The sequence below is a fragment of the Antechinus flavipes genome, chromosome 3 (genome assembly GCF_016432865.1).
Source record: "Antechinus flavipes isolate AdamAnt ecotype Samford, QLD, Australia chromosome 3, AdamAnt_v2, whole genome shotgun sequence".
Classification (NCBI taxonomy): Eukaryota; Metazoa; Chordata; class Mammalia; order Dasyuromorphia; family Dasyuridae; genus Antechinus; species Antechinus flavipes.
This window is the reverse complement of record NC_067400.1, coordinates 321,784,035-321,810,554: the sequence shown is the minus strand read 5'-3', so window position 1 is coordinate 321,810,554 and position 26,520 is coordinate 321,784,035. Positions and strand designations below refer to the sequence as shown.

Below are 26,520 nucleotides of genomic sequence, written 5' to 3'. Positions count from 1 at the left end.
TACCCTCACAAACTCCATATACCTTTCAGTTATATAAAAATATAACATTTTTAAATGTTATATCTGCTCTCTTTTCTCTTCTTACATGGCTACCACTCTACTTTACCTTTCACCTAAATCAGTGATATCCAGAATGTTTTGATTGCTCATTCATATTAGTATGCATTGTCAATATGTGTAGATTTACTCATTTTAAAATTCATAATTTAAACAATTACATAGATTATAAAATCTTCACAAAAGGAAAAGCTTTTTAAGGGAAGAGGTAAATATTATTATTGTTCCAATATTTGATCATAGAGTCAATTCAGCATCATTAGAGTTTGAGTAGAACAGTGATCTGTTTTTGTGGAGGGCAGATTGAAAAGGAGAGCTATCTGAGATAGAGAAATCATAAGTCTTCTAATGAAGGCTGTTGCAGTAATCCAAGAGAGGGAATGAGGAAATGGTGGAATTTTAAGCAGGAAGAAGAGGAGAGAGATATGAGATGTCATGGAGGTAGAAATGACAAGATTTGGTAAATGATAGCATGTGTGAAGTAAGGGAAAGTAAGGAGTCAAGGATAATATCAAGGTCGTAAAAGCTGGGTGGTTCAAAGGAGAGTTGTACTCTTCTGGTCAGATGTCCCAGAACACAGAGCCAGCCTGCTCAATGGTGCCTGCTGTAGTTATGAGGTGACCTGAAGGAAAGAGTATAGAGACAATGGTGGGAGCCAAAAAATTTTGCTTGTTACATATGACTGGGTCCTAGTTATATTAGAATTAGAAGCCAAATTCCAAAGGACTTGTGATAGAGAGAACCATTTGTATCCAGAAAGAGGACTATGAGGACTGAATGTGGATCACATCATAGCATTTCTAACTTTTTTGTTGTTGTTCTTTGTTTGCTTTTTGTTTTCTTTCTCATTTTTTCCTTTTTTTTAATCTGTGTAGCATGATAATTGTGGAAATATGTATAGAAGAATGGCCTATGTTTAACACATATTGGATTATTTGCTGTCTAAGGGAGGGGATGGGAGAAGGGAGGGAGAAAAATTTTTTGTAAGGGTGAATATTGAAAACTATCTTGGTATATATTTTGAAAATAAAAAGCTATTATTTGAAAAAAAAAGGTACAGTAACAGTATTGTTAGTCACCATGAGAAAGGATATTGATATTGTTCTTACATGTCATATACATGTCTTATGTCATCATCTAATTATAAGCATAGTATTATCTCCTCCAATAGAATATACAGTCTTTAAGGGAAGAGATGCCTTCTAGTACTTCCTACTGTGCCTAGCATATTGTTTTTCATACATTAGATTAGATTAGTAAATATTAAGAAGTTAAAAAGAAAAAAAGAATTACAATTTATACTTTAATATATTTAACATGTATTGGTCATCCTGCCATCTAGGGGAGGGGGTGGAGGGAAGGAGGGGAAAAATTGGAACAAAAGGTTGGCAGTTGTCAATGCTGTAAAATTACCCATGCATATAACTTGTAAATAAAAAGCTATTAAAAATTTTAAAGAAAGAAAAAAAGAATTAGAGGCCGGTGTTGGGAAGGGGCAGAATAGGGGAGTGTTGATCGATATTGTATATTGGGGGCAGGGTGTAATTGTGTTGGAGGCAAGTGTATGATTGGTTGCCTCACTGAGATTGGATTGCAGCCCATCTTGCTCTGGAGAGCACAGTCCCAGGCAATTTTCATAACCCACAATGGCTCTTCCTATCTCAGATCTCTTTCACTCTGAAATTTATTTTTCATATTGCTGCTATATTGGCTGTCCTAAAATGCAAGATTGGTTATGTCACTCCCTTACTTTGTAAAGTCTAGTGGATATACCCCACTAATGGCTTCTCAGAATCTCTCCTAGACAAGTGGGGAGTCAGAAGATCTGCGATTCTTAGAGAAGGGAGTCCTTCCTTGACTTCCTAGGGTTTAGATAAGAGGGGAATAACCAGCTCTGATCCTTCAGATAACATGGATGTTCCTGGGCCTTAACTGTTTTCTCTTTTACTGCCTCCCAAGGTCTTCAGGGTCCTTGCCTCTACTTCCTAAATGCCTCTGGGTCTTGCCATCTGAGTACTTTTGCACCCTTAAACCATCAGCGCTTTTTTATCTGCCTTGCAGGTGAACTTTCTTTTATGTGTTTTGTCTGCCACTTGTGAATTCTTTGAGAGGAGGATTATCTAGCTTTTTCTGTTTTTATTCCCAGTGTTAGGTATAATGTTTGGCACATACTGAGCATTTAATACATTCATTTTCTTTCATTCATTCATTGATTACCTTCAAGATCAAATATAAACTCCTAGTAGGCATTTTAAAATCTTTCTCACTCTTACCCCACATATTTCTCCAGTCTTGTGAAACGTTATTGCTCTCTCCAGGTACTGTGGTCCACCCAAATTGTCCATCTTGTGTTTCCTCATACGTAACACTGCATCTCTCTGCCAGGCCTTTGTACCTTTTGTCCCTCCTGCCTGCAACAAAATACAGTCAGTACACATTTAAGTTCCTTCTCTTTGCCAAGCTTTGCCCTCCAAGGTAGAGGATCTGCTCAGAAGGCCAGAGAGTACTGATGTGATAAATGAGTACCAGGTGTATTCAGTCTTACAGAGTAATAAAATTTCCTAATGATGAATTTCCTGGGGAAGGAAGGCAGGCATATTGGAGAGTTTTGAGGAAGATAAGATTAGTTGAATTTGTACTGACAAGTTAGTAGAACAGTCTAACCCCAGGGCAGAATTTCAAAATAGGGAGAAAGATGGCAGGATGCTCAGAGTGGGTGCAGTGACTTATCCCTATTAACTGTTGCAGCACAATCTGCAAAAACTACCTGGAATTTAAGATTACTTTGAAAGGAAGGAGAGTTTGGACTTAGGTTTGAGGCTAGAATAGGGAAACCTTCCTTTCTGAGGAATATGGTTTTTATCTGAATTTTTGTAAGACCCAATTTTTGTTGTAATTGTGAGGAAAGCTAAATTGCTTTAATAAGTTTGATATTGATACTTATGAGAATCATTTATCATTTGTAAACATTATATAATAAATCTTAGCAACTTTGGTTAGGCTGAGAAAAGTAACTGCAAACATGGTAAGTGGTAATTAGCTTTCCAAAAAAATTATTGTATGTCTTAATTCATTAATGACAGTAATATTACTGCCAGATGCCAGTAGTTTATCGGCCAAAAACATGGGTATAAGAGATATGAAAGATAAAAAAGTTAAAACAAGCTAGTCTGAAAGATTTATGCTTGTAATCTGAAAGGTTTTATACTGGAGTCTCAAAAATGGCTTCACTATGTTCCTATGTTATATGTTTATTTTTTCTTCTTTACCAATGTGAAAATTTTATTTTTCCCTTTGGTTTTGGTTAGATGACAGAAGGTACTTTTTGGTCAAAGAAAATTGAAATAACTGTTTCAGAAGCAGAAAAAAGGACTGGAAGAAATGCTATGAATATGCAAGAAACTTACACAGCTTACCTCATTGAGACAAGGTGGGTTACAAAAATTATAGCAAGTTTATACTCTTTTAGCAGTTAACAAAGGTTATTGAGGTATGAAGGACTCTTCTGCCAATATAGCAGTTAACAAAGTATCTTTATTCAGCTATAATATTTCAATTTACTACTTGAATTTTTGTTTTGTGGGGAAGATTTTCTTTCTTTTGGGGGGGGGTGCTGTGGAGTGGGGTTTGTGGACATGAAGTCCACATATTTTGTCCAGGTCTGATTCTTGCTGTGTGTGAAAGAATGCTAGGGCCATCATTTGGACCATGGACCAGCTTATAGATAAAAGTGTTAGAATGTGCAAGATAGAAATTTGTAATAACTAGGGTAGCTAGGTGGCAAAGTGGATATAGTACCAACCCTGGAATCAAAAGGATCAGAATTCAAGTGTGGCCTCAGACACTTAACACTTGCTAGCTATGTGATTGGGCAAGTCACTTAATCCCAATTGCCTTGCCGCCCCCCCCCCCCAAAAAAAAAATGTAAGAACAAAGATTGATAGAGATTGGCTAGGACTAAGGTTAGCTGTGACAAAAGAGTAAAAAATGAAGAAATAATGGAGGAAAACTCTCCTATCTCTTAAGCTGATAATACGTTTGCTAAAGGAAATAAAAGTTCTTGGGGATTAAAAGTTTTTTTTGGAACTTATAATACATTTTTTCTATGCTAATAATATAAAAGGTGATTGATTTTTCTGCTTAACCTACCAAAAAATTCAACTTGTGATGCTGTATCTTGTCAGAGTCTCTCTCTCATTGATTTTTCCCAAGCCCATATCAACAGTATGGGATGGGATTTGAATCGAGATCTTCTGACTCCATAGCTAGTACTCTTTCCATTGTACCATACTGCCTCCTATGTAGATTTGATACCATTTAAGCAGATGGGCTAACAGGAAAGGAATTCATTAGGAAAGCATTTGAAATGTCTCGTTGAGTGAAACCCTCCATTGACTCTTGGCTTCTCTGTAAGAAGGAAATGCAGTGGTTTGAAGAATAATTTTTGTTCTTTTTTGTTCTTTTTCTCTCCTGTCTCAGTATGGTACAGGACAGTTTTGTTTATATGTTGACATATATATTGGATATTAAGAAAAAGGTTGATGCTTGTAGAGTATCTAAATACTTCCATGTTGTTAATTTTAGCAGAGTTGTGATTTTCTTTCAGGTTTTTTGATTTCTAAATCCAGCATTCTTTTCGAATAAGTATGATAATAAGGAAAGTTCCTGAAGTAACATGGAAAGAGGGAATATATAGAGGGGATAGGAACTTAGTCTGCTGAGGAGCAACATCTTGGTCATAGTTCTCAATTGCTTTCCAGAATGGCAGTACCAATTCATAGCTCTACTAGCAGCACATAAATATGCATGTTTTCATATAGCCCCTCCAGTGTTTATCATTTTGTTGATTTGCCAGTGTGTTGGCTATGAAGTGGAGCCTCAGAATTGCTTTAATCTTCATTTCTCTGATTATTAGTGATTTATAGCCATTTTAAAAAAAATATCCTATATCTAGCTAGCTAGAATTTCTTCCCTCGAGAACTGCCTATTTATGTATTTTTGACTAATGATTGAGGAATGGCTCTTATTCTTTTAAGTGTGAATCAGTTTCATATCTTGTAAGTGTCTTTGAAGATTTTATATCTTGTAAGTTTCATATCTTTCAGTATTTTGTAAATGAGATGTTTATCAAAGAACTTTGCTCCAAATATTTTTCCCAGTCAACTATTTCTGTTGTAGTCTTAGCTATTTTAGATTTATTTATGCACAAACTTTAATTTTAGATAATCAAAATTATCTATTATTTTCTTATGTGGTTTCTTATTTATGTAGTCATGAATTCTTCCCTTATCTTAGATTTCAAAGGTAATTTCTGATTTGCTTATGATCTGACCTTTTATATTTATGTCATATATCCATTTGGAGCATATCTTTGTGTATGGTGTGAGATGTTAGTCAATCTAATTTCAGCTAAATTCTTCTCTAGTTTTTTCAGCAGTTTTTGTCAAATAGTAGTTATTTTAGTAGCTGATTTCTGAGCTTTGGTAGTTTGTATACCTTATTTGTTTCATTAATCTACTGCTCTATTTATTTTATCAAATCATATTTATTTATTTATTTATTTAACTCATATTGGTTTGACCTGTCTTTGAATTCCATTTCATTCTTAGTTAGGGGCAATTTACATTGATTATTATGTGGAATTAGTCATTCAGAATTCAGAAAAAGCCAGTGTCCTAATAGTGTTGAAAATTCTGTTTCTTTATAGCAGTAGTTGCACTCAGTTGGCATTATTGAATAATTATTATTTAAACTCTATTTAAAATTTTTTTTTTGCAACATGTATGTATTAAATCTTGCTTTTTTCTTATTTAACCTCATGTTTAAACGTCTGTGACATGAAAGATTGATTACTGGCTTTAAGATTAAAACATTTTTCCTTGGAGAATTTGGAAGAATGTTGATATATCTGATGCTTTTGTTAGGTTGAAATATCTCATCTTAATCAGTGTACCTGACCTGGACATTAGGTAAAGTTAGAATTGAATTTTGATTCTCATTTTTGAAAGTTTTTTTTCCAATAATATTTTGTTTTACCAGATACATGTAAAGATAGTTTTCACCACACATTTTTGTAAAACTTTCTGTTCCAAATTTTTCTCCCTTCCTCTTTTCTCTCCTCCTTTCCTAAGACAGCAAACAATCTGATATAGATTAAATATATGCAGTTCTTTTAAACATTTCCATATTTGTCATATTGTGCAAGAAAAATCAGACCAAAAGGGGAAAACATCCATTAGAAAAAAAAAAAAACTAGCAAAAAAATGAAAATACTAGGTTTCAATCCACATTCAGTCTCCATAGTTCTTTCTCTGGATATGATTGGCATTTTTCCTTCCCAAGTCTATTGGAATTGCCTTGGGTCATTGCATTGTTGAGAAGTTGTGTGGATCTAGTCCATCACAATTGATCATCTAAAATCAGCCTGCTCATCATATCTTATAGGACAATAATATTCCATTAATTTCATATCGCATAACTTATTTAGGTATTCTCTAGCTGATAGGCAGCCATTCAATTGAAAGTTAATTTTAACACTTTGCTGGAATGATTTTCATGGATTGAGTTTATTTTGAATTGGGATTTTAAAATCTCAATTTGAAATGATCTTGGTCATGATAAAGACATCATTGGGAAAAAAAAAAGACATCATTGGAAAGAAAGTTCGATAAATGAGCTTTTACCATATTTTGAATCCATTCTTTTAGATTAACTGACTTGTTTTTAAGAGTATTTTAAAATGTCTTTATTAAAGAGTTTTCATTAATTTTTTTTTTGAAGTTTTGTCCGACATGAGTTTAAATATTTGTGGTAAGTTCTGAAGTTACCTTTTTTTTTATTTAAACATTCTCATTTTTATTTCCTTCCTAGATCAGTAGAATCAAGTGATGGCCAGAGTGTTCTTACAGATTCTCTTTGGAGACGCTATAGCGAATTTGAATTATTGAGAAATTATTTGCTAGTTTACTATCCACATATTGTTGTCCCACCACTTCCTGAAAAGAGGGTAAGAAGTTAAGCATTTGTTTCTGTAGCATTTTCCATTAAATAATTTTTGATATATTTTGTCTCAATTATTTAAAACCCTAGTGTATTCCAAGTTCTTTCCCATACAATGTGCCACATCTCCAAAGAGTAAAGCACATGAATATAAACATTAATGCTATATATACATCTTTACATTTGAGTGGTTTTCTACTGATTAAAAGAAAGAGGATATAAGTTTATTAGAAGTTGATGCCATTGTTGTCCTGTATTTTAACCTGAGTTTTATTGATAATTAAAGTGAATTGTACTTACATTGTTGTAATAATGGTGTATATATTTTTTGGTTTTGCTTTTAATCTTATTTAGCTTTGAAGCTTTTTTATTTGTGATTGATGTATTTACACAGGCAGAATTTGTTTGGCACAAACTCTCTGCAGACAACATGGATCCTGATTTTGTGGAAAGACGAAGAATTGGTTTGGAAAACTTTCTTTTAAGAGTGGCTTCACATTCTGTCCTTTCTGGAGATAAAATCTTCTATCTGTTTTTAACACAGGTATTTTATTTTATATCACCTTTGATCCTTTTATCTTCTAGAAACATTTTTGCCTGGCTGATTTTTTTTTTTTAATGAGTAATAAAAACTTGAAGTTTCTTGCTGAAACTTTAGTTAATACAACTACTGAAGACATTTACTGATATTGATTAGCTAATAGAAAATAATTTTGTCTCTTGTTTTTCCTGATGCAGTTATTTAAAATATAGATCTATAAGAACTCTGGTTTTCCTCCAGAGTCTCTTTTGGATTCTGGATGGTGATAGAGTTTTAAATTTTTAAATCAAGGATTTCCTCTTTTTACTACCTCTTCTTGGGAAAAAAAAATTTTTTTTTTTTTGGAAGTATTAGCGCTTTGATTTTTGTTTTGTAATAATTATGATGACTAAAATTTAATTCTGGTTTTTAGGAAAATAACTGGAAGGAGACTGTGAATGAAACAGGATTCCAGCTAAAGGTAATAATTGTGTGAATTAATTTTGTTATTAGAGAAATTTTATATCTAGCATTTTGGTAAAATTTTCAAAGTAACATCAATATAGTTCTTTGCATATTACTAGTTTGTATTAAGACTGTATCTGGAATTTAGTCATATCAGGAAATAGTTGAAATAGCAGTGGTAGATTTTTTTCACTACATTTCATTTATGTTAGTATATATATTGACATTTTGTCTAACAATCTTGTCTTTTTAAAAAATTGCAGTCCTGTGTAATGAACTCTTCATTGAAAGTGAAGAAAACTTTTATAGTATGTAATCTGTCCTTACATCCTAAGCAGACTGCAAATAGGTCATTTTAGTTTCATTGCATCATCCACTGGCACGGTGCTTTTTTTTATATATATATATAATGAAATTATATATATATATATATATATATATATATATAAAATGAAATGAGGTGATTCCTAAAAAATCATTCTACTTATTCTAAATAAAACTTTCTTGAAGACCAAGGAAAATTCAGGCCTTCTTGGGTTTGTCATTAGAATTTATATTTGGGATAGAAAAATAGTTCCACAAGCATTTTGGAGCATGGCGAGGGGAATCAATTACAAATGAAACCTTCTTCCTAAATAAATACACACACACATACAAACACAAACACAAACATACACACACATATGTACATATATTAGCATGCGTATATGTATTTATGTTTCTAAAAAGAGATTTTAGGTTGTCATTAGGTCAGACTATATTAGCAAGAATTTATGGCTTGATGCCAACTATACTTCATTCTGGTCCTAAATTCACATCAATAGAAAATAAAGAAACAAATTGTTTAATCCTTCCCATCTCTTCAGCCTAGAAACTCTGCCCCTTAGTCATATTGAGAATGCCTTACTTCATAGATAGAACTAGGCTGACCCTGATCATTATCCAAAAATTAAAATGTCTTTTATTACCTGATTTGACAAAATTTTTAAAAAGGGAAAAGATCCTGTAATGCTAACAGATACAATGTTTGTATACAGGACTAGTGTTGCAGAAATTTGGCAAAGTGATAGAAAAAAGAAGAAAAATGTGTATATTAATGATGTGATAATTCTACAATACTTTAAAAATACCAATTTCTTAATTGTGAATTGATATATAATGTCCTTATTTTTTTGAAATTCTGTGAAAGGAGAAAACTCATTAAGTTCAAATCTTCCTGTGATTACTTAAACCAATTCTAATTTATAAGTCATTCACCTTCTAAATGCACATTTTAAAAAATGAAATCTTGCTTGACTTTATGCTGTCAGTTTCTGAACTATCTATGGAAATCATCTCTGACAGTGCTGGAATAAGTACATTTTAGTTGGAGGATGGATTTAAAGAAATCTTAAATTTTTAAAAGGATAAGTATTCTGTAGAAATATTTATAACATATTTGAGACTATTTTTAAAAGGGCATCAATAGAAAATAGGTACTTGGTGTGCATATTTATTTGGTTTTAAAAATATTCTGTTAGTGATTCATCTAAAAAATTAGTATTCAGGATTTGATTCTAGCTAATTACCTATTATGAAGTTATCAAAATCCTATCCACAAAAAAATACTTCTTTATGTGTAAAATATATTTGAAATCTTGTAAATGCCAAATATGTAATTCTACTAAACCAACAACTATTTTTTGTTTTAAACAACTTAAATTTAACAGTTGATATTTAGGCAAGTTTTAGATTAATAATTTGGTTTGAACTTTTAAAATATCTGAGAGATGCAACATTAAATTTACTGCATAATTTGTAATATTGCTTTTTCATTGAGTTTGTGACAAAGAATAAATTGTTGCAAAAGACAGAGAAATGTAAATATCTTGGTGTATACCTGATTTTATCCTAGGCTATTTTTCTTTTAGTGTTCTTCTTCCCTTAGAAAAATGTTAAATTTGTATTGTGTTTTAGGAAGTATATCCTTTCTGAATATATCTGTATTTATATGTGATAATATTAATCACTTATTTGGCAGCATCAGCTATCATTAAGGTAACATACTTTGCTCTTTGGGATAGCCTCTTGAGCATTCTTTCAGAATCTCTTTGCACATATAAGCACAATACTAAAAAGCTTACTAATTTTTTAGTTAAAGGGAAATAGCAAATTAGAAATAAAATCAGGCAGATTCCTATAGAGGGAGATTCATGTACATTACAAGAGAAGAAAAGAAAAAGGTACAAAAAGTAGATATCGACTAAAATAATATAGACTGGTACCTTTTAATATTGGCAGAAGAGTCCTTCATACCTCAATAACCTTTGAGACTATTTGAAGCCCAGATACATTGAGAAAAATTTCCTTCTCAAAAAAATTAAATTAAGGGTTTGGGTATATTGTGATATGTTAACAGTTGTTTCAGAAGCAAAGAAATGGGAGTGCATGGGAGAGAGTAGGTGGAAGTATAAAATTAAGTAATTGTGTTTGATTTGTTTTTTATATTTTGTGAGATTAGCTTTAATTAAAAGACTCAGCAATTTGGTGGTGCTAGAGAATATTAGGTTCAAGAAAGACAGGACTGGACCTGTGATTTGACTAGTAGAGGAAATTCTCTTTATTAATTCAGGTCAGCACTTTATCTGCAACTTAGTTTTAGAATTATCTAGAAGCCTGGGAAAATTGGATGACTTGCCTTGGGTCACACAGCTACTCAGCCTCTGTCAGAAGTAGAACTTGAACCCAGATTTTCTTGGCTTTGAGGTTAACTCTGTATACTATGTCACTCTATAAATATCTACTCTATTTTTTTCCACAATTTTTTATCCATGGCTTATCCATCTTAGTAAGCTACTATTTATTTGTATAAAGATAGCGTGAGCTAGGGAATGGAGGCTTGGACAAGAGAAAGGCCTTTCTCCTGACTCACACTGACCCTCAAAGAGACTGCAGAAGACAACCAACCCAACCACTCTTGAGGATTCAGGAAATCCTGGATTCAAGACTTGCTTCACATTTGTGACCATTGGCAAATCACTTAAATCTCATTTTCCTTGGCAACTCTATAAACTCTATAAAACTTTTAAGTTACAGACTGTTTTCCAGTCTGTTTTGGTGGCTGGAACTTCCATGCTGGGAATTCCACGCATTGATGAAGTCATAGACCCAGACAATTGTTGTCCCTATCCCCACCAAAAAAATAAAAGTGAATGTCTTCAGTGTCTTGACTTGTGAAACCCTTTGGTTCTTACTGTGTATTTAATTTTAGACCACAGAATAATGCTAACTCTCTTAAATTTTTTGTAGTCTTTATTTGACTTTATTTGCAAAAGATTTTGCATACATAGATTCATTTGTTTCACTTGCTTCACTTGTTATCAAATTATATGTACATGTTATGTTGTCTGAGCTTCAACCTAATCATTTTTGAGAGCCTCACCACCAGGTTAGCTGCTGAGTGAGTTTTTGACAATAACTTTCAAAGTTCCTTTCCAAGTAAAAGAGAAGTGTCATTGAAGGGAGTGTTCTTACTATCCAAGTCACAGATTTTTTGAAATAGCGAAGTAAGTCTCCATTAAGTTTCTGTGTTGAGAAAAGCCAGTCAAAGAAAAAAAGAAACCATCAAGTTCAATGAGAGCCTGAGAATAATTTCTTTTTTAGTTCCCTTTGGTTTGGTTTTCTGGAAATGTCTATTAATACACAGGGAGATGCTTTTCAGGAACACTGATAAGGCAGGATTGAATTGGATAAAAGTATGGCATTAATAAATGTGGACGGTACCAATGCAGATTTTTCAGAACCATTAGGGTTTTGATAATTGCCTCTTAATAAATCTTTTGGCATTGATGGGCAAACTAACTTTTTTAGTACTCCTCATGATTTCTACTTTTGCTAGAAGTACCATCAGAGTAGCTACTCTTTTTTTGAAAAAAAGAATTTTGGTGGTGCTTTTAATTTTTTAATTTTTAGTTTTATTCATTTCTAGTTATTCATTCCCACTCCCACCCTCTCATTCTTTTTTTTCTCTAGTTTTAAATCCTCCCTTATAACAAAGAAACGGATGAGTAAAAAATAAAGAATGTGGCAATCAAGTCCAACATTTTTATATAATACTGTGCCCAAGGAGTCTTCCACCTCCCTGTTAAAAGCTGGAAGGTGTGTTTCATTATCCATTTTCTGAACCTATTATTCAGTTTTCAACCATTAGTTAGCTTTTTGCGAGATTTTATTGAGTAACTCAATTAAACTTATTTTGAGAATTGGTTTTATGCATCTATTCTAACTGGAGATAGTTGATAATTTTTGACACTTCATAGCACTTTACATTTGTTGGAAAGGAATTTGTATCTTGATTAAAAATATATAATTTATTGGGTGCCTCATAGAGTTTGCTAGCAAAGATTATTTTCATTCACTACTTTATTATTTCCCCAAATCCTGGAATCTCAAAATGAAAGAACCTAATATCCTTTTGGTTGATTATAAGCCATTTTGCCTCTGTGACCTGTACTCTTATAATACCTGAGAATAACATAGAGCTATTTCCCAATATTGTAATTTACTGGGCAATAGCATTTCTTTGGCTTTCATAAATGCCTAGTTTACATCTTGTTTTTGTGGTGTTTTTGAACAGTATTTCTTTGTGAGATTTGTTCACTTGTTCAAGAGTATTTGACACTGTGATATTAAAAAAATTTTATTTAAGCATCTTAATTCTAGAAGGAAAGTGAAACTGTTTGATTTTATACCCTGAAATGTAATTGTAATTGAGTTAACAAATTATTTTTTCCAGGCAGACTCCAGGTTAAAAGCTCTTAATGCAACATTCAGAGTGAAAAACCCAGACAAGTAAGGTTTTGATTTAATAACAATTACAGTGTTGTTTTGAATTGTGCCTTTCAAAAACTATTTAATTTTTTTCATTTCTGAATGTATGCCTTACCCAAGATTTTAAGTAGTCACTGAAGTCTGATAAGATTCTATTTAAACCAATTTAAATTTGGCTTTGAAATTTGAACTTGGTGATATTCAATTATAAAGTATGTTTAACTGATGGAAAACTTAAAAAAAAAACATACCATCTCTTTTCAATAGGCTTGCATATTGTTGAAGGGATTAAAAATAATAATCAAAATAGCTTTCATTTAAATTAAAATATATTTCCTTTCTTCCTGCTTTTCATCTGATGAAATGTATTTTCTCTTTCACAATGAACTGGGCCAGTTTTGTGCTTTAGTTTACATACCCTGTGAGACTAGGATTGAAAAGATAATAGATAATAATGTACTAGCACAAACTGATTCTATCTTGATTCTTCTACTGCATGAGAAAACTATTTACTGATAATTTCTGAAATAATGGGAATTATTTAAATATAGCTATTTGAAAGGAAGCTATGGAGTTTAGGAATCAACTTCTTATGAGAAGAGATCAGGGATTCTTCAAATTTTTGGTGCTTTCCACTCTTTGAATTGTGGTCTAATCTTGTTAGTAAATAGGCTTTTCTTGTCAAAAGATGTGAGTACTGGTCCTAGCACTGCTACCAGTGAAAGATAATTTTCTTTCTCAGTTTTTCTATTTGTTAAATGAGAGGATTAAAATTGGTTAACATTTTGGGAAAAACATTTGTTTTGTAGGGAGGTTTCTTTGAATGTTTGTTGAGAAGTGACTGTTGTATCAAAAAATTATATTAAAGCAGTATTAAAAAAACAAACAAATAAAACCCAATTCTGTACCACTCCAGAACCACCTATGAACCACAGTGAGGCATTGAAGTAGAGGGTGTGTGTGTGTGTGTGTGTGTGTGTGTGTGTGTGTGTGTGTGTGTGTGTGATATTTGATTCATCTGGATGATACTATATGGGGAAAAGATTGTTTTTTGTTTTCTCCTGAATTTCTTGGTATACTTTTAAAAGTATCACTTATCCTGTGACGAGAAAAGTACTAATTTTGAAAGCTGAAGGCTTAGATTCAAATCCTGAGTCTCTTTTTTAATCATTTGAATGACTTCAGCAAGTCACTTAACCTTTTGGATCTCAATTTCCTCAACTATAAAATGAGAGCATTGGACTACGTGACTTGGATTGTTCCTGAGCTTCTAAAATCTGTGATCCTGGAACTTCTGTAATTTATATTGCTACTGTATTACTTATTTAAAACTTCCAGAATAATTCTACTCAATATTCTCAGTTATTATCATCTTATTGCTAAATACATGCTTTTGCTATAAAAGAGGATACCTAGCCAAATGATCTCAATGATCTCTTCTAGTTCAGTATTTCTGATTTTATCATACTCCTGTGTCAACAAACATTTGTTTTAAATGTGTACAGGCTGAGAATGCTTTAACCAGACGTGGTGAATAAGCTATAATAGCTATTAGAATATTTCTAGCTAATACCTCAGGATAAGTTAGTTGTAGTTTGTGTAGATGATTTCATAGCAACCCAATTTTTACATATTTAGATAAGTTCTCTGATACTTGATTTTATGTAATGTAGTTGTAGATATCTAATTATAAATCAATTATCTGATTTTTCAATAATTAGGTTGATCAACATTTGAATATCTTTTTTGTAATCAACTTTGATATTTTGTAATGTAGAAATGTGCTGATAGATTAAAAATAATAAGTTGATTTTTAAAGGGGAAAAGTATAACTGTAAATAATTATAATTTTAAAATAAAAATAGTCCATTGTTGTCATATTCCTTAAAAAAAGTTTTGTAGAGAAAAAATGTCTAAACTTTGTGGTATTTAAAATCCAAGATGCAAGATATTATTTCATCTCTGCCCATTATCATTGTTATATATTTAAGAAACATTTCCTTCTAACTTAACTAGTTGTTTAAAATCAGCTTTACAAATTTATTGAAGTTTTTAATAAATAAAATGAAGAAAAGACATGTCTTTTTCTTCAAACTTATTGATATTGTTGAAATTTAGAATATCTAAAGTAGAAAAAAAGCACAGCTAGATGATGCAGTGGATAAAACTAGCCTCAGACACTTTCTAGCTGAGCAAGTCACTTAACCCCATTTGCCTCAGTTTCTTCGTCTATAAATTAAACTGGAGAAGAAAATGGTAAACTACTTTAATATCTTTACCAAGAAAACCCAAATGGCATCACAAACTGTTGGATACAATGGAAACATCATTGAACAAGGGCACAAAACATAAGATAAAAGAGGTAGGGATAAAGGTACACTATACAGAGTACAGCAAGAAATTAGAAAGGAGGAAAGATTGGGTAGATAGTGAGAACTAAGACTACCAGACAGAAGCTGCCCTCCTATCTGTCACCTCCCTCTACTTTCAGAGGACTTAGATTTCACTAGACATCATGAGGTTAAGTCTATAGGCTTTTGCTTTGGGCTTCTTGTTCCTCTCTTCAATATGGTCTTTAGCACAAAATATGCCTATTCACTGGTTAAATGGGAAAAATTATTTTACTTATTATGAGGAAATCTTGGTTTAGAAACTGTATATTGCAGAAAAATTTTAGGTATTAGAATTACTTAAATAAATTGGATACATTATGCATTCTCTGCATTTTTCACTTTCATATAGCTAATTCATTCTTTTAGTCCTTGGAAGGTCATTTGGTTCTGTGGATCACCAGATTCTCATTTTGGGTCCAGGAAGAAATAGTCACTGAAATATAATTTTAATAGTTTTGATCTCCCTTGTGTTCCAGCAAGCCTGTCTTATTTCTCTAAATTCTTTCTGACTGCCTGAATAATTTTCTCCAAGTCTTTGTATTTTTGTACCTTTTCCCCTTTAAGAGGCTTTTTAGCCTTTCCTGTGACCATTCTCTCTAGCTTTTATCAACCTTTGCTTCCTTTTCTCTTATTTTCTAAAATAGCTTCCTTCCTGTCCATTCAGACCTCCTTTTCAATCATGTTTTATCCTTGGTTCCAGAATATCTTTTCCAAAGTTGTCGTCTTTTTAATACTAGTTTTCTCAAAATCTGCACTTATATTTTAGTTATTCATACTCCCTCATGCAAGAATATGCTTGTATCTGTTGTAATTTAGAAAAGAGATAACTGTTACAACTTAGCTTCTGAATTTCAGGCAAAGTATATAGAGGCCTAACTTTATTTATTCTTTCAATTTCATTGACTATTAGGTGGGCTTCCCCATCTAAATCTGTAGGCATTGCTAACTTTATTGACTGAGATAAATAATAATTTAAAGGAGAAACTCAGGTTTTATTCTATTTCTTAAGTGTATATTACTAGATTTTGAAAAAAAATTACTAGATTATGCCCCTGTATGCCAGTTTTTTATTTTCAAATTATGATCCCTGTAGGAGGAGGATTAAAAGCTTTTTCCTCCTTCTTCACATTTATTAACCACTATTTATCTCATTAGAGATCAGTTATTTAAATTCTATTGGCATTCTGTAAGTGATTATAATGTAAATACATTTCAGAATTTTTAGACTCAGAAATTTTGTTCAAATACAGTGTATTGCCTTGGAGAGAAAGGAATCTAGAGTAAGAAATTTTATCTAACCTATTGTGAAGAAGTCTTGAAAGACTTAATCATGCCTAATTTCTGGATTCAGGATGTTCTGAAGGTCCTATTTATTTATAGGCAATAAATATATTGTCTATAGGCAATAGATCCAGAATGAGGCTTACAGAACTGTTTGCTTCTTGATACTCAGCCAAGGTAAATTAGGAAGGAATGAGCAGTGAGAAACATGGCTGGTACCACAAAACCAAAAAAACAAACAAAAGCAAAAACTCAACAATCCCCAAAACAGTCTTTAGGTCTCTCATACAAAGTTATTTGAAATAATATACTTTCTCCTCTTCCAGATAGAATGCTGGAAGGAAGTAAGGCCTTCCTAATGATATGTTGCCTAATCATGGCCACCCATTCTTATAAGCCCTGTGGTGTCCCTGATTTGGTTCTCAAAAGGTGGAAAATGATATGAGGAAAAAAAGGGTAGGGTGAAAGAGGGAGGTGAAGAAATACCAAATAGTTTTAAATTATCTCTGTTTTTTGACATGTTTATGCATTAATGAGTTTTGCTCATACTCTCAGCCCTATTTGTTTCCTGTCTTCTCATATAATATATTCCATTGAAACTTTGAATTGTAAATGAACTCTCTCTTTGATGACTACACATGTAGGATATTAAGATGATAAAAAACACCCAAGAAAGTCTAAAAGCACTTTTAAAATTTTTGGTTTTTTGTTTTTAAATCACTAACCATCACTCACTCTCAGTTTATCACTATCCTTCATACTTTTTTTTTTTCCCTACTTATCCTGAGAACTATATACAGAGTCTCTGTCTTTTAAGAGAGAAGCGTCAGTTGAAAAAACATTGCCTTTGAAATTAGAACTGGCTATATGTTCTAGCTTTAATAATTATAAACTATGTAATACAGGGCAAGTCACAGCTCTCTGGTTCTCTATTTCTTCATTTTTAATGAGGAGAATTTATTAAATAATCTCTAAAGTCTCTTTAAACCCTGCCTAGAGAGGGAAGAAATTGAATATTTTTATATAGAATTTGTTGTTGAATAACTAAATTTTTAAAAAATTCCCTTAAAAAATCTTGAGGCAAGTCTGTTTTTCTTATTTAATTCCAAAATGATTTTTGCCTAAAAAGACTTCACCACACAATAAAGATTTAATATGATTTGTTCCTAATTTTATTTTTAAAATGTCAAATGAAAAAGCATGTGTTATGTTCTTTTAGAATTTTGTTAGTTTTATCAGTTGGGGAAAAATCTGCAGCTAACTTAGAATTAAATAGTCAAGATCATTATTAACAGTTCTTAGATCATAGTACTTTCTTTCAGTTTGTTGAATGCTTGTTCCTTAATATATAGTGATACACTGTCTGTGTCCCGTTCCCAGGAGATTCACTGAGCTAAAACACTATGGTGATGAACTACAGTCTGTCATCTCACATCTTCTTCGAGTCAGAGCCGTAAGTGATCCCCATATGCTTTTTGCCAGAGAATTTATAAGACAGTACAATTGTTTAACCTCAATTGGCTGGGGTGGAGTGAGGGGAGAAGAGGGGTAAAGGAATCACATGCATGTTCAGTAACTTAGATTTTTTTAATCATTCCCAGTATGTTTTGTTAAAACAATTCAAAATGTTTCCTTAACTTTTTGAAAGTGTCTTTAGTTCCATTCATCTTCTAAAGTTTATAATTTAGTATATGTGTTTATTTTGATATATTGTCAAATCTAACATTTCATTGTGAGAATATAACTGATTGCTTTTGATCTATCTAATCACTTTTTACTCTGAATTTTCTTTTAAAGACTTGTAATATTTCAAATATTATAAGAAGTCTTATATCAGTACTCTTAAAATCTCCTTAAGACTAGTTAGATTTGTTGTAGTGGAAGACATAAAAAGTCTTCCAGGAAAATCAGGGCTAGAATTTTAGAAATGATTTATACATATCAAAACAGTTTGACTCCAATGATAGCCAGATGTTTTTGGGTGAATGGATGAGCCTTAGAAAAATACTTTATTTATTCTTACCCTTTGAAATTCTAAAGCCTGAGAAGGTAGCCTTCTTATAAGTAGTCTATGACATGTCCAGGGAAGTTTAGGTTATCAGGTCAGCTCTACATTCATTTGAATCCCTAAATTGGTAGTTTGATATCTTAAACTAATCTAGCCTTCTAACTAACCTATAGTTTCACTATAATAGGATAGTAAACATAACCTTTTACCTTATATCTACCTTCCTTATTTTCAGTTGAGAAAGCAGGCCCAGAGAGATATACTAATGTGGATGATTGTAATATTTTAGGTCATTTAAGTACTCATACAGGAGCTTAAATCTTCTTTTTTCCCAGTCAAATGTTATTTTCACTCTAATGTTATGCTACCTCTAACCATGGGTCTGATGGTTTGATTTAATCCAGATATCTACTCTGAAAGTTGGAGTAGAACTGACCAAGTTTTCAGCCCACAAGTAGGCAACAGCAAAACAGTATCTCTCTAATTGCATTCTTAAAAGTATTATTCTTCCAGAGTGAGTTACATTGGAACTAATTGTCAGGGTTCGCAGATTCTGTGGCTTAACTGAGGGGGACTAAATTCAAAACTGGAAGACCTAGATATGAATCTGGACTGAAATCTCCTGGCTATATTTCTCCCCCTCCCTCCCCATAAATGAGGGCCTATTAGTATTATTTTATATATAATACAACCTATATGTTATTATTACCCTAAAGTCTATTAGGATGTATAAACAAACAGAAGAATATCAATTCTCCTAGAATACCAGCTTTCCTAGCCAAATATAAATATTTTAAGTTGGGTCAGAAAGATATGATCTCAAAGTCAAAGGTTTTTTGATTTACTTTCAATTACCAGTTAGCCTCTTGATATTAAAAGGAGCCCATTATGGAGTATTATCTGTAATATTCTGTTTCTTAACACATACTTATTGAATGATCTATGTCTTTGACACAATATAGACAGATATGTCTTTGTTCTTTTAGAATCCAATTAATAAGCTACTTTATATGCTAACACCTTATAAATAGAAAGAAATGAATTTCATTGACATTTTTTCTCATAAATTAGGATGAATTTCTTGGCTTCTTATAGTAACATTTGTAGCTTTTTTGTGTAATTAGAAAAATTTGTTTAAGTTGCCAGCATAATTGCCATAGCCCAAATTTAAAGAAGCAAAATGCCCTTGAATATCGAAGACATTCCTAAAAAATTATGATTCATATATATGTCTATGTATATCAGTTCACACATATGTATATGTCCACACATATATATGTATTGAGCAACTATATGCAGTGTCTCAAGTATTTGTGCAGTTTTAAGTTTTAATAATTTCACAAGTGTAAGTGCTAAAAAGTTACAGAAAATAACAGTTGAAAGGTTGTTTTAAAAATAGTGAAAATAGTGATGTTTCTAATTAAAATTCAACATGACCATCATCTTGTGCTATACACTAATATAGTTGATTTTCAAACTTTATAAAAAAATCTTTCATCAGATTGAAAGTTACATTGAAATTACATTTCTCATTTTAGCCATAAGATCATCCAAAAAATACGATTTTGATGCTTACTTGACAGTTTTGACACTTACTCCACAAGTAAAAGTCTAATAGAGCTGATGAATCAGGTAACCAAATAAGAATATCTTCTCTGGCAAGGTATATCCAAATCTATGGAGAAGGAAAAAGTTTATGAGCTAACAAAAAATAGAGAACATTACAAAATGTAGTTTTGATAACATTAAATCAAAAAAGTAGTGCAACCAAGTTTAGAAGGAAAGCAGAAGAAAGCTGGGAAACAATGTTTATAGCCATTGTTTTTTGATAAAAGACCTGAATACAAGTCAATTGATAAGTGGTCAAAAATATGAACAGGCAGTTTTCAGATGAAGAAATTAAATCTATCTATAGTCATATAAAAAGATGCTCTAAATTGCTACTGATTAAAGAAATGCAAATCAGTACTAACTATGAGGGACCACACGTGTCAGATTGACCAATATGATAGAAAAAGAAAATAGTAAATGATGGAGAAGATATGGGAAAGTTGGAAGACTAATGCATTGTTGGTAGAGTTGTGAATTGATCCAACCATTCTGGAGAGCAATTTGGAACTATGTTCAAAGGGCTATAAAATTGTGCATATCCTTTGACCTAGCAATACCACTAATAGGTCTATATCCCAAAGAGATCATAAAAAAGAGAAAAAGATCCACATGTACAAAAATATTTATAGCAGTTCTCTTTCTGTTGGCAAAGAATTAGAAATTGAGGAATGACTGAACAAGTTGTTTATATAACAGAATTACATATAATGGAAATGGAATATAATGGAATTACACAGTGGAAATATATAATGTTAATGGAATGCTATTTGTCCTATAATAAATGATGAGTAGACAGATTTCAAAAAATTCTGGAAAAACTTACATGAACTGATGTTGGATAAAGTGAAAAAAACCTAGGGGAAGATTGTACACAGTAATAGTAAGCTTATGTGATGATCAACTATGATTGATCTGGCTCTTCTCAGCAATACAGTCATCTAAGACATTTATAAGGGACTTATGTTATCTACATTCAGAGAAAGAACTATGGAATTTGAATACAGCTCAAAACATACGTACTATTTTGATGGGTTCTTTTTTGTTGTTGTTTGTTTTCTTTTTTTTAATTGTAGTTTTCTCCTTTTGTTTTGATTCTGCTTTCATGACATGTTTCTGATGATTTTACATGTATAACCTGTATCAGATTGCTGTCATAAGGAGAGGAAAAAAATTGGAACTCATAATCTTACAAAAATGAATGTTGAAAACTATCTTTACATGTAATTGGAAAAAATAAAATACTGTTAAGTATGGGGAAAATATTTTCTTTGCCAGTTTATCAGTTAAAGGAAGTGTCACATTCAGTGTATAATCAAGTAGTGCCCCATATTATTAAAATTAAAAATTCACAAACAAAACTCCAAAAGAAATTTAGATAATCTTTCAAATAATGTTTTTTGTAAGTTTATATAACATTTTTACAGCTGAAGTTATTAAAGTTTAAAACTGCATTATTAAATTAAATTAATTTAATTAAAATAATTTAATTAATTAAAATAATTAAAACTGCATAATATGTATACAATGCTTAATATTTTCATGTGTGTGTATGTATCTCTTTGGAAGGTTATAAATTTAATACATATGTATGTATTCATCTTTTTTAAAAAATAGAAGACAAATACTGTTGTTACTGATAGATTTGTGTGTGTGTATATATGTGTATATATATTTGTATATATGAAACTTGTTATAAAATCACTGAGGACAGAAACTGTTTTTACTTTTTCTTAGTAGTTAATACTTAGCTTTGTTTTTGGCACATAGTAAGAATATAAATGCTTATTAAAATGATGTTTATAAAACATAGCTTTTGTATGTAAAACCATTAATAAGTAAGCAGCTAGAGATAAGAAATTAAAATATTTGGGATAATAACAATGAATGAGTTTGTATAACAGAGTTGTTAGATACTTTAAGGCTTCCCATGTCCATCATAGACTTTGTTCTCTTTGTTAAGATCATTCAGGGCAACAAGTATTGTGGGATTAACCAGCAAGCCAATATGAAATACAAATAGTATTGTTCCCAGTAATTAGCTAAGAATTCAGGTGTTTGAGCCTAAAACTACTTTTCCTCGCTCTTAATAATCATCTAGGTTTAGCAAACCAGATTTATTCTGTGTTCCTGACTCTGGCTCATCAATCTGTTTCTGACCTGTATTTTTAAACCTCTTTTCCTATTTGCTTCTCCTTTTCTACCCTAGATTCTAATAATACTATTTTGGACTTCATCATTTCTTCAACAGTAATAATGCCATAAAAATAGTATCAAAGCAGTTTCATAGGAAGGGCCCAGACTTTGATATAATTGCCAAAGCACTGGATTTGAAGCCTTAATTTGCCACTACAAACAGATTAGACTTCTAGATCTGATTGCTCATCTTTTGAATGAATGCATTGGACTAGATGCTTTTTATCATTCTTTCAGCTCCTAAATCCTTTATTCTTTGACACTTCATCTTGAAGTATAAACCATAGTCCTACTCTTTTTTAAAATTATACTTTATTTTAACATTCAATTTTTTAAAAATTGAGTTCCAAATTCTCTCCTTTCTTTCCTCTAGCTCCTCCCCTAGTGATTGAAAAAGCAAGCAGTATGATAATGATATTATTTTTGTGAATTCGTGCAAAACATATTTCCATGCTAATCATCTCGGCCCTTCCCTCTCTTCTTCCTCCAAAAGGCAAGAAAAATAAGTGAAAAAAGTATGCTTCATTTTGTACTCAGAATTCATCAGTTCTCTCTTCTGCATATAGCATTTTTCATTGTGGGTCTATATGTATAATTTTGGATAAAGTTTTCCTGAAATACCAAATTTGATATATTTTAACCAAATCTCATTCTAAAGTTGCAAAATCCTACTATTCATCATTTATTTGCCGATTTGCTTAATACTGATTCCAGGGAACCATTTAGTCTTGCAGGTTTCCATGAAACTAGTTAATATTAAATGAATACTGTATGTAATGATAGTTTTAGGTGAAGAACATTGTTGTTTTTGGTTTGTTTTTTTCATAATCTGGTTTTGCCTGACTTTATGCGTATCTTTTTCTATACTGCTTTATGTTCATTCCAGTTTCTATACTGGAAGAGACATAGACCCTTTCTGATTGGTTCCAGGAATATTCTAGTCGGTATCTTCTCCTTGGGTTTATTGTGAAAATATACTGTGAGACTTCATGATACTAAATTGGTTGATGTCTTTCTGAGCTTCTTCCCTGAATTACCAACTGCTAAATTAGATGTTTCTAACTCGATGTTTTCATAGGACATCTCATGCTTAACATATCCAAAATAGAACTCTTTTCTCTCCCTGAAACCTACTCCCTTCCCTAATTTTATTATTTCTATCAAGAGTATCCCTTCAGATAATCAATTTTACAACCTCAGAGTCACTTTTGACTCCTCCTTCTCCTTCATACCTTACAGCTGATCAGTTGTCAAGTTTTGTCAGTTATACTTCCAAAATGTATCTTTACTCATCAGAATGGGATCCATTAGGTCCTTATCACTTCTTGCCTGCATTGTTCTAGTAATAAGTAATAAAATGCTTCCTAAATCACAGGGGAATTAAATAAATTACATGGTTCTTCCTTCATATAAGATTGCCTAATCTTTAAGCCATGGTGATTTTTATGGCAATTGCATCAGTTGTGTTGTGCACTGAAAGCTTGATTATCTTACCATAAAAAATATTGAAAAGGTGACTAAAAGGAAAATTGAAATTACATTTCAATTAATTTTTGGCACATTTCACAAGAGAAGCATGTCATTGTCATAGTCTGCTGCTATAAGGGTAGATTGTAATAGATTATTAAATTGAAATATCCTGGGATTAATAATAATAATAACTAACATTTATATAGCACTTGCTATGTGCTAGATACTGTGCTAAGTATTTTATGATTATTGTCTCATTTGATCTTTTTAAGAGTCTTGGGAAATAAGTGCCTGGGAAATAGATGTTATTATTGTTCCCCTTTCCTCATTCCTGCTTAATCTTGACCTTTTGCTTAAGTATCATCTGCCTGGAGTTTTTCCTCGGTGTCTCATTTCTACTTCATTTTACCAGATCAAGCCAATTTCACTTTAACCACAGAGACAAAAATCAAACAATACTTGCCCCTAAGAAGCTTATAGTCTAATGGGGGATGGAAGTATAACTGCATTTTTAGATATAAAATATGTACCTAGTTAAAAAAAAAAAAGTAATTTTATTGGAAGCAGATAGCACTGATAGAGGCTGTGGAAAGAATCAGCAAAGGACTCTTCTGAGTTCTACTTGTCATCCTGAGAGTCAGAAGCTTTTACTTGTGCTAATTACTTTAACTAGAACTAGCTCCTATTATCTGGAGAATTTATTCTTACTCAAGTGCAGCTGTATGAGGTTTCCTTTTATAGTTCCCCTCCCCACCCAAGACCCTAAAACAGGGGTTTTTAATTTGGGATCCATGAACTAATGCCAAATTGTTGGCATTTTAAAATATATTTTCATAACCCTATTTCAATATAATTGGTTTCCCTTATAATTCTATGTATTATATTTGTTGAAAAACCTTATTACAAGAAAAGTTTGTAAGCTTTGACAAATTACCAAAAGAGTCCATTATACCAAAAAAATTAGGAATTGCTGCCCTTCATGAATTTCCAACTATTTGTTCAACCTGAATACCACTTGCTACTTGATTCTGAGCCTCCCCACCCCCTCAATGCTGCTGCCGCTACCTACAAATCACTCGGCTCCTCTTCTCAGTCTGGAGCCCACTGGGCAGGGCCAGCTCTGCGCCCCTTGTCAACCTGAAGCAGCTTCAGAAGATGAGACCTTCCTCTCTTTACCCCAAATGAATTTGGGTCCCAACTGCTTGAGGAGAGGGGGTTTTGTGGTGTAGGTCCTAGGGAGGAAGTAGCAATAATCCTACCTGTCCTTGGGAGTGCCATAAACAGTTCTGGCTCTCAGATAACAGTCTGTGAGTCAGTCATCACAGAGTTTCACAGAATTCAATGATGGGGTGCAACTGCACCTCTAAGTCCTATAATTCAATACTCCTCAACTCACCTCTAAGAGCATTCCTCAATTCTATGTCATAAAATTAGCATATCAGTGATGTGAAGCACCTTATCTCTCGTTTTCTTATAAATTTATCTTCTTGCTTCTGGTTTTTTGCTAAATCCCTTTGGAATTTAGCCCGCTTTAATTGACACTACAATTATAATAAACTTTGTCCTTTGACTTGGAGGGGAAAAAAAGAATTGCTGCCCTTAAACTTAGTTTCACAGTCTTACCAGTCATGGTTTTACTTTGGCAGTCAGGCTTCCCCCTCACTTCTTTTCTGGAGCACCTCCCTCTATCTTTCCTTTGCTATATCAGGTTTATATATTTTTTAATTGATTTGCACAGTACTTGTTTATTACATTGTTTAGAATTTTGGAAAAATCTTTTGATCCATTGAATTTCTTTAGGATGTAACCTAATAAGGGAGTTGCATATTCTCCACTCCTCTGGCTAATAATCTCATGAAGATTCTTCAATTTTCCTTCTTTACTGTCACAGGAGGAGTCCATATCTTGTATCTTTGGTACTGAAGAGTATGGAGTGAGAAAAGGAGATGTCTCTTTTGCCTCTTTGAGTTTCTCTGACCTTCTCAAACTCATTCTCTGCAAATAAAACATTCAGCCCTTTTTCCATTTAACCTGAAAATTAGTCACCTTCAACTAATGTTCCTGAATGTTTGTTGCTCAAGATATCTCAACAGGAGTTCAAATTTCCTTTTGATCAGATTCTTACAGAGCTCTTAGTTTTCCTGATTGTCAGGATTATTCTTTTCTGCTTGTTATTGTTTCAGTTTCTTTTCCTGTAAGAGAGAACAAAACTCACAACCTGAGAAAAAACATTAACCATTCCTGTCTACCTCTTCCAGGGCATGACACAATAGAGTGATTAATCCTAAAAACAAAACAAAACACAAAAAAACCATCTTCCTTCAAACCTGTTCTTGGAATGCCTAAAGCCTATGTATTCATTACTTTTCAGGGTTAGATGTGTTGCTTTTTTTTTTTTTTTTTTTTTTTTTGGCCTATCATTAGTATTAATCAAAAGTTAGATAGCTTCCTTATGAGCAGAATCAGAGAAACTGCAGAGCTAACTTACTGGCTTTACAAGGAGTGGAGTACTTGCCTTTCCCTCTTTGGGTTGGATTCTGCAAAACCCTGTTGGAGTAAAAAAAATTTCTAAAATTCTGAATTTCATGGTAGATTTCATAGTAAATCATGGGTTTTAATACAAATTTATGTCAAACATTTCTTTTGGAGATAAGTGTTGTGAATATGTTGAACCTAAGATTATAATTCCTTACTGCTCATTTCAACTTTCTTTC

The 26,520-nt window shown here is 32.2% G+C and overlaps 1 protein-coding gene across 3 annotated transcripts in view; it reads left to right on the top strand.

Moving 5' to 3' along the window:
- The window catches only part of SNX4 (sorting nexin 4), a 78,487-nt gene that overhangs the window by 14,591 nt on the left and 37,376 nt on the right, over nucleotides 1-26,520 (top strand). Inside the window, exons 2-8 of one of the 3 annotated variants that reach the window (XM_051985478.1) lie at nucleotides 2,017-2,118; nucleotides 3,366-3,487; nucleotides 6,928-7,063; nucleotides 7,451-7,600; nucleotides 8,010-8,057; nucleotides 12,816-12,871; nucleotides 17,905-17,977. In XM_051985478.1, coding sequence (XP_051841438.1) covers nucleotides 3,366-3,487; nucleotides 6,928-7,063; nucleotides 7,451-7,600; nucleotides 8,010-8,057; nucleotides 12,816-12,871; nucleotides 17,905-17,977 — 585 coding nt within the window. In that variant the 5' untranslated portion in view covers nucleotides 2,017-2,118. The remainder of the gene's footprint in view (nucleotides 1-2,016; nucleotides 2,119-3,365; nucleotides 3,488-6,927; nucleotides 7,064-7,450; nucleotides 7,601-8,009; nucleotides 8,058-12,815; nucleotides 12,872-17,904; nucleotides 17,978-26,520) is intronic. The other 2 variants (XM_051985477.1, XM_051985479.1) reach the window with 2 other exon arrangements.